This window comes from Lygodium microphyllum, chromosome 6 (assembly GCF_053477565.2).
Source record: "Lygodium microphyllum isolate KBCC chromosome 6, Lygodium_microphyllum_v1.1.10, whole genome shotgun sequence".
Taxonomy (NCBI): domain Eukaryota; kingdom Viridiplantae; phylum Streptophyta; class Polypodiopsida; order Schizaeales; family Lygodiaceae; genus Lygodium; species Lygodium microphyllum.
The window spans coordinates 110,804,129-110,812,716 of NC_141140.1; the positions used below are offsets into that span (position 1 = coordinate 110,804,129).

Below are 8,588 nucleotides of genomic sequence, written 5' to 3' on the forward strand. Positions count from 1 at the left end.
GACCTCCAGAATCCCAGCTATTCTACTATCCACTAGTTGAATTTACATAAGCAACCTTTCTCAATTACTAAGGCAAGCATGCATTCATGCCTCCCTATGTAATCATGCAAACCCTAAATATTTGTGTTTCACACTAAGATTAGCAAATTTCCAAGTCACAACACCTTGGGCTCAAATCTTCCTTTTTTCACCATATTACACAGGCATCAAATGTAGAGGGGAGAGAATAGTAGGAGAGAGAAAAATCAATTTTTCTACGAAACTAATTTCTCTACCATTGAACACAATATTAAATGATGTTGTCAACATTAATTGCAATAGTAAATGATGTTGCAAACCCTGGCATTGCTCTAGACCAAGTCACCTACTAAATTTAAGATTTATGCATATGTCACTTGCCTCAAAGATCCACCCTCTAAACAGGCTACCACGTTGTCCTTTGCCATACTGATAATTTCCTAAAAATTGATCTCTACACTCAAAATATGCCATGAACAATTTCACATAGCCTTGCATGGTTTTCAAACACTCGAACATGCATGTGCAAACTCAATCCCTAGACTTAATTTTCGAGCAATAATAATTATTTTTAATTGAAATTTTCATAGCCCCTTCCCAACTTTGGCTTGCTTAGCCCAATTTTAAATTCCTAACCTCTTTTGGCCTTAAGCTATCTTAGTGTAGGATTATAGATCGTTTAAATCCCTAACCCCCATGACACAAAAACACATTTCGAAGGCAACTTCAATGTCCTTGACCAAGATTGACTCAAATATCCCATTGCCACTTGTCCACCACAACTTCTAAGCTAGGTTTGTCGTCACCATGACACGCATTCAACTTAATCTCACATTTGCAACACACATCTTCACAACTTAACTATCCCAACTTAAGTGTCTAAATAGCATTAAGTTAAAAGTTCATATCCTCATGACTCAAGCCGTCTAGGTGAGAGATAAATGGAGCCACATAGAGTAGGGTTCTTGAAGGAGTAAGCAAACTACCATGATATTGAGATTGAGGTGAGATCCCCAATATGCTTATTCTTCTTCAATATTACTACAACTAAATATAGCTTAGTAGCCCAATCCCGGGACAAATAATCCTACTTGCAATAGACATCAAGCTTTTCTTTCACTAGTGTATCATTATTTGTATTGCTTTTATTGGTGAACAAGCATAGTATACTCCTTCCAATTGATCCGGAGCCAATAAAAACAAGGATCTATACCCTTCATGCTGGTACAGTTCCAAGGAAAGACACATTTAAAACTACCTTAGCAAGTCTGCCAACTTCCCAAAAATTGGCACTCTAACCACGTCAAATTATTTTATTTCCCAAATTCAACTCCTTCAATTCATCCTCTTCGACCCTAACAATTATAATAGTTCATCATGCATATGTCATGCCCCCTTACCTATACATAGCTATTCATTATGCCATGCAATTATCCCTATTTATGCATCATGTGTATGGGTGGTTTCTTAATAGTCAGTTCACCCGCACATGCAACCAGGGACTGATTCAACTAGACAAGATGCCCAAAGCTCCCACTGAAAGACAATTGCAACTTCCAAAGGTTCTTCTAAAGGACAGTGAGGCCAATACTCTCCCCGATGCTGATTAAAACAAGGATCATACAGTTCATTTCGGTATCATTCCAAGCAAAGAGACCTTTGGACTGCCTTAGCAAGTCTGCCAACTCTTCCAAAAAATTGGCACTAAACTTTGCACTCACTTTGACCACTATGCCCAAATTTACCCCCGTCGACTCATCTTCTTTGTGCTAATTGACAAAATGCTCAAAGCTGGCTGGGTTCAAAAGAGCAGCGGCAGAGATATATCAAAGGGGCATGCTTTTGATGTGGCATCTCCCAAATGGTTGAGACTTCCCTTCTCTTACCGCTCAGACCTACCCTCTTTCTACCTCCCCTTCCTCAGAAGAGCCTTGGCACTAAAAAAAAAACCTCTCTTTATCTTTTTGTAGCACATTGTGCCTCCAGCTTATTCACACAAAAGAGGCGGAAGGTTGGTCATGGTTTGCAGTGGTGCCGCATCTGAACCCAACCTGAAAACCAGTTTTACCATCCAAACGCTCTTCTAAAGGAGAGTCGGGCCAATCCTCTTCCTTCGCTGAAGGTGGAGTAGGGATACCCCCAGAAATAAAATCGAGAAATCCCAGACATTTGGAGGACGTCAGGAAAGCATCGTTAAAACAGACATCGATGGAAGCTGACATATACTTGAAACAGATATTTGCCATGTCTACATCGAACAAAGGAACCAGCTTCAAGTGATTTTGAAAGAAATGCTCTTCTTCATCCACATGAACAAACTAATTTCCAGTTGGAACCGTGGACAACAGCTGTCCCACAGAAATTAAGAAAGTTGTCAGCTGCCTATTCCTGAGTACAGCCAGCGTCTTTTCGCGCTTTAACATCAATCTCGCCCTTCAATATGGTCAAGTTATGTAATTTTTAACCTTGGTACTTCATGGTGAGACTCGACCCGTTTTGGGGTTTCCCACACAATAATATAGGTATCATCACCAACTTAAAAGGGGCGTGTGTGTCTGTGTTTGCATAGAATCTCTTGTATCCCATGGCCAGATAGGGATATGAACCAGCATATCTGATGCCATCTGGCCCTTATGTTACTTATGGGATATACTAGAGCCTCACGTCAAACAGTTTCCACAACCCGTTTCTTAGGGAGCCAGAGAATCACGATGGTTCTCCAACTATCCTATAGTATCCATACCACCTTACACCAGTACATCTAAACATTAGTTCAACCCACTGCAATGATGCCTTCATTAGTTCAATCCACTGCAATAATGCCTTCATAACAGTTTAGCAAACCAAAGCAGATGATAAGCCTAGAGACAGGGACTGACCATTTTCCTACCATAAAGATTGAATGAGAATGAGACAGCATCTGAGAAGGGTACATTTCAGAAACTGGTATTGTCATTTTGTGATTCTCCTACTCTGTGCCAGCAAAAGAGTGCATACATAATGTCATCCTAGTTTGGTCTAAAAGGAGCAATTCCGTATGACTATGCTTCAAGGTAAGTCCTGATTTAAGGTGTCACACGAAGATGGGAACAAACCTAGGGTAAATGGGCCAATAGACTGTCATCTAACAATCCTCCATTATCTTTTTTTTTCCGAGTGAGTTGCATAAATGTTTTTTAATAGTCAAACTATTTATATTATATAGATCTCAAAGAAAAAATATTAGGATATTTTTGTGATTTTATGAAGTAACCTTAGTTACAAATGAAAGGTTCATAAAAGAGGGACAATGAGAGGCCAATAGAGTGACACTTGAGGATGCATTGCTTTAGGGTTTTACAAAATCTAAAATATAAAAAAATTACATGGCTCAATTGTTTGACTTAAGCTCACTTGTAATTTTAAAAATTTCATATTGTATTGTTAAGTGACTAAAAAAGCCACATCTTTCTTGTAAAATTGTCACTCAATTGGGGTGGGGTGTGTTTTCCTTTTGGAGGGCACTACTTCATTGGCCCCTTTACCCTGTATGGTTGCCACTTTCATGATGGACCATGTTCCCATCCTAATTTGGTCTGACTATGCTTCAGGCTTGTAGATTTAACGTGTCATGTGAAGATGAGCTGGCATGGTTGCCACTTCCACGGTGGGCAACACCAATATGGTTTGGACACCAGGGACTAAGACAATCTCAAAACTCCTCAAATCATACATGCCATTAAATTTGGCTGTTAGAACTGAGTACTTTCCTAAAGATTCAATGTCAATAAGAGCCGTGCAGGCAGGTCTTTACTTTCGAGTTTCATTGAGTGTGGAATAATGACCTTAAATGTTGGACACCCCTTTGTGACTTTCGACATAAAGAGCATTTATATTCGGCCCTGTCATTCAAAGAGCAACTTGACCAGGATACTAATTGCAAAATGAGTTCCCTGCATCAGTCAAATAAAATTCCAAAAGAAGGGGGAAGATATCTGGGTAAGACTCGAGACATGGCGTATAACATAGCATTGTAATTGTTCATCCTCTAGTCAAGAACTAGTGGTGAAGGCTAATTCTGCACGCACTTCTCTGACCATCGCATCAATCTCAAACTCTTTGCACATCATCAGTCCTAATTATATATGAAGGGACCAATTGAAGGGTTTAAGGACATGCAAAGACTTGACAATAGTGTATTTTTTAAGAGTGTATTCTATGTCACTCCAACACAATTAGTTACACAGAAAATTTGTGTCATTAGTGCAAGTTAAGCTTAGTGAATCAAGAGAGAGTGTTGCATCACTAATACAATCAAGAGAGGGTGTTTTCTTTCCTTCAACAGATATTTGAGTCTGAATGGTATCTAAATTTGGCACATAGCCTTCATCCTTCATGTGAGAACTCAGGCTTTCTAACAATGTAGATGCATCTTCGCTGTGATTCTTACCAACTACAAACTCTTGAAGCTCTTTGTTCAGTTCAATGCATGCACTTGCAGCCTTTTTCTTTGCCCCTGCATGTTTCCTCATCTCCTCTAACCTTTTTGCATCATTCCACCTACCAGCTCTTGTATAAATGTCAGCCAGAAGCATGTATGATGAAGCATCTTCTTTATTCATCATGACAAGATGCTGAAAGCATCTTAATGCAAGTTCCACCTCCCCATGAATCTTACAAGCAGTTAGTAAAGCCCTCTGAATTCCTTCAGATACAAGACAAAGCATGGAATCAGCAAACTTTTCCGCCTTGTGCACATCTCCCGATCGTGCAAGAAGGTCCACCATACAAGCAAGGTGATCAAAAACAGGTTCTATATCATGCTGTTCTTTCATCAGCTTGAAATAATATTGTCCCTGAGAAACCAAGTTTGAATGACTGCATGCAGCAAGAAGACATGTAAATGTAGTTGCATCTGGCTTAACACCCTGCTCTTGCATGTCCTCAAAGCATTCTACAGCCATTAGCCCTTTGTGGTTCTCACCGTAACCTTTTATCAGTGCATTCCAGGATACAACATCCCGAATAGGTAGTTTGTTGAACACATAGTGTCCTTCTGCAAGTAAGCCACATTTACCATACATGTCAATGAGTGTATTTCCGAGAGAAACATCTCCTTCCAATGCCCTTCTTGTTATCTCAGCATGTATTGCTTGGCCTGTTTCTAAAGCTCCAACAATACTGCAAGCTTTCAAACTGCATGTATACGTTATTGCAACTGGAGAGACATTCTCTGACTGCATCTGTGTAAAGCAACTCAGTGTTTCCTCACAAAACCCATGTTCAGCATACCCTGCAATCAGTGCATTCCATGATGCAGCATCTCTAGATGGAAGCCTGTTCAATACATGATGTGCATCTGCAAGGAAGCTACATTTGCAGTAGAAATCCACCAGTGAGCTACCAATGAAGAGATCGTCTTCACAACCCTTCTTTATTACTTCATTATGTATGACTTGGCCTTCTTCCATGTTCTTGGAGTTAGTACATGCTTTCAAAATGGCAACAAACATGTAACTGTTTGTTTGTACACCATTGCTGCCTTTTTGAACCCCACCATATCCATTTATCATTGTGGCCCATGATGCAACATTCTTAACTGGCAGCTTGTAAAAAACTTCCAGTCCATCAGAAAATGAACCACATTTTCTATACATATCCATCAGTGTGTTTGCCACAACAGGATCACTTTCAAATCCTCTGAGAGTCACTTCACCATGTATTTCCTGCCCTAGTTCTAAATATCCTAAATTACTGCATGCTTTTAAAACATACACAAATGTGATACTAACTGGAGAAATATTCTCCAGCTGCATTTGATTGTAACATTTTAATGCTCCCTCACCATATCCATGATCAGTATAACCTTGGATAAGTGCAGTCCATGAGACTACATTTTGATTAGGCAGTTGTTCGAACACTTTGTGTGCCTCCTCAAGTGAACCACACTTGGCATACATATCTACCATTGCAGTCCCAACAAAAGTATCCTTTTCCCAACCCTTCTGAACAATTTCAAAACAAAGTGACTCACCTCTTTCTAAAGCTCCTATGCTACCACAAGCTTTCAAGGTGCAAGCAAAAGAAATATCACTTGGAGATACACCATCCAACTGCATCTGTTCGAAACAGCCCAGTGCTTCCTCACCAGCCCCATATTCAGTATATCCTGCAATCAAAGCATTCCAAGAAGCTGCACCTCGTACAGGAAGCTTCATTAGACATTGATATGCTTCAAGAAGGAAGCCACATTTGGCATACAAATCTACTACTGTGCTTCCAATAAACAAATCTGCTTCCAGACCAATTTTGATGATGTCAGTATGTAATGTCCACCCTTGTTCCACATCTTTGAGCCTGACACAAACTCCGAGAAGTGACACAAGTGTAAAACTGCTTGGTTGCACATGGTCATGTTGCATCTGATGGTAGAGGTGGAAAGCATGTTGCACTTCGCCCCGTGCACAGTAACCGGAGATGAGGGAAGTCCAAGTGTGCTCATTGCGATCAGCTAATCGATCAAAAACCTGCTCGGCATCTGCCAAGCTCCCACAATCCACCAGCATGGAAATCAGGAAGCTGCCGATGACCTGATGAGTTTCGAGCCGGTGCCGGCATAGATAAGCGTGAAGGCGCTTGGCTTGGCCTAGGTTCTTCTCGTGTCTGCATCTCTGAAGAAGGCCTACAAGGTTCTCGAGCGCACGCTGCTCGACCATCTGCGGAGGAGTCGTACAACCTTGCAGGCACCATGTTCTCTCCAATATTTCGACAGTTGCCCTATCTGAGCAGCGGGATACTTCTGGGTCAAAAGGCTATGGCAACATTCCCTTGTAAGCCATCATCCCTCGAGCATTTCTATTGCAGGTCTGATCCACTTCGCTTTTTTTCTGCAAGTCCTGGCGAGAAATGTAGGCGAAGCTGCAACGAAGCAGCGTAATGTCTCAAGTCGTGAATGAGACAAAGGGCAGAGTGTTTACGAAAAACCATTTTCCCGATCCGACGGAAAATTATACGACAAGGTTGAAAGGTTGAAATACGATTGTTTTCAAAGAAAGGAAATAAAGTCAATTTTATAACTAAAATGTCTAAAAAATAACCAGTTTTATCAAGGCAACCTTGAACTTTATCACTTGTTTTGGGAATTCAATTGGGGAATACACTAAAATACAGTTTTTTGTGAACTCGATTAGCTTAATGATGACCTAAATCATATGTAATAGAGAAATTTGATCTAAGCAAGTAGAGGAGAGAGGTTGGATGTTAGATAAAGTTGCTCTAAGGCTTGCCTAGCAAGTGCACACAAGCACGGGTGTGGTATGTCTCTACATTTCCACTGCTTTTTCCCTCTTTCTCTCACCCCACTTGGCATCCTAGCACTTGCGAAATCACACAATGCCTACCTTGAATGCACACTCTCTCTAATCTCTCTCTCTCATTCCACTAACATTGGCTTTGAATGCTCTCTCTCTCTCTCTCTCTCTCTCTCTCTCTCTCTCTCTCCATGATGATGGACTTGCTATGATGTGCATCCCTTCCTATATTGGGCTTTGAAGTGGCCTGGCCATGCATCTCTACCTATGGCAAAACTGTACATACTATTGAGAAGATCAAATTGTGTAGTTCTCATGCCATGTGAGAATGGTCATCATACCTGAGATGAGTTCCTATAAATGGCGTAGATGTGAGCGAGTTCTTGCTTTTGGAAGGTGGGGTGGACGTCAAAGGTGATGATGAGGAAGCAACCCCCAAGACGAGTGCTAGCCCTCGCGGCGTCACTTCCAAATGGCCCCCAACCACTAAACACTAGACACCTTGTAGATGGTGCAAACAAGGAGGAGAGAGAGAGAGGGAGCAGTATTTGTCTTTCCAAAACACACAAGCTATTTACATAATTAGTTGGCTTCTCATGAATTGCTTATTGTACAAGACAAGGAACTCTCTCCTTCATTATTCTTTATTACCTCTCTCCATGCACACCACCCAAATTTACACTAGTTGGAAATTACCTTCTCCCTCTTCTAACGACCTAAGATAGCTTAACTCATTTCTTGAGGGAGAAGACCTCTACTTCCTCTGCATTGTCAAGAAACACGGATCTAGAGCTAGATCAGCTATGGTGGATGCAAGTCAAACACACGATACATTATCAGAATGAGGAATTGTAACTCAAGTGAATTAGGTTTCAATATAAATTAGCTTCGACTCATAAACACAATCTTGAGTGACTCAACTTGATAGTTACATTACTTGAAATGAGTGTCAACAAGTACATGCCTTTATAGCTTTTGGATAGTAATGTACCTCACTGTGCTTATGAGATTCAGTCATCTCTTCCTAGAGCATACATCATATGTCTATCTTCCATCCTCTTCAAGTCATGTATCTAGCCTCTTTGGGCAAGCATCATTTTCTACTCTCAACATGCATGAGCTTGACGAAGATAGCTTGTCTCATACAAACAATTTCCCCTTATGTTTCTTTTCCAATCAAAGTAGAGACGCCATCAAGGCATCGCAACAAACTTACTTTTAGATTCTGGCAAAAGTCTACATTGATAGCAAATGACAATCATATCATATCAAAGTTAAGTT

General features: G+C 40.7%; 1 protein-coding gene across 1 annotated transcript; it reads right to left on the minus strand.

Annotated features, from left to right (window-relative positions):
• Nucleotides 1–4,232: 4,232 nt before the first annotated feature.
• LOC148034965 (pentatricopeptide repeat-containing protein At2g33680-like) lies at nucleotides 4,233–6,713 on the minus strand. Its single transcript, XM_087680746.1, has one exon. It carries the CDS (start codon nucleotides 6,711–6,713, stop codon nucleotides 4,233–4,235), a length of 2,481 nt encoding a protein of 826 aa, XP_087536872.1.
• Between the last annotated feature and the right edge of the window lie 1,875 nt (nucleotides 6,714–8,588).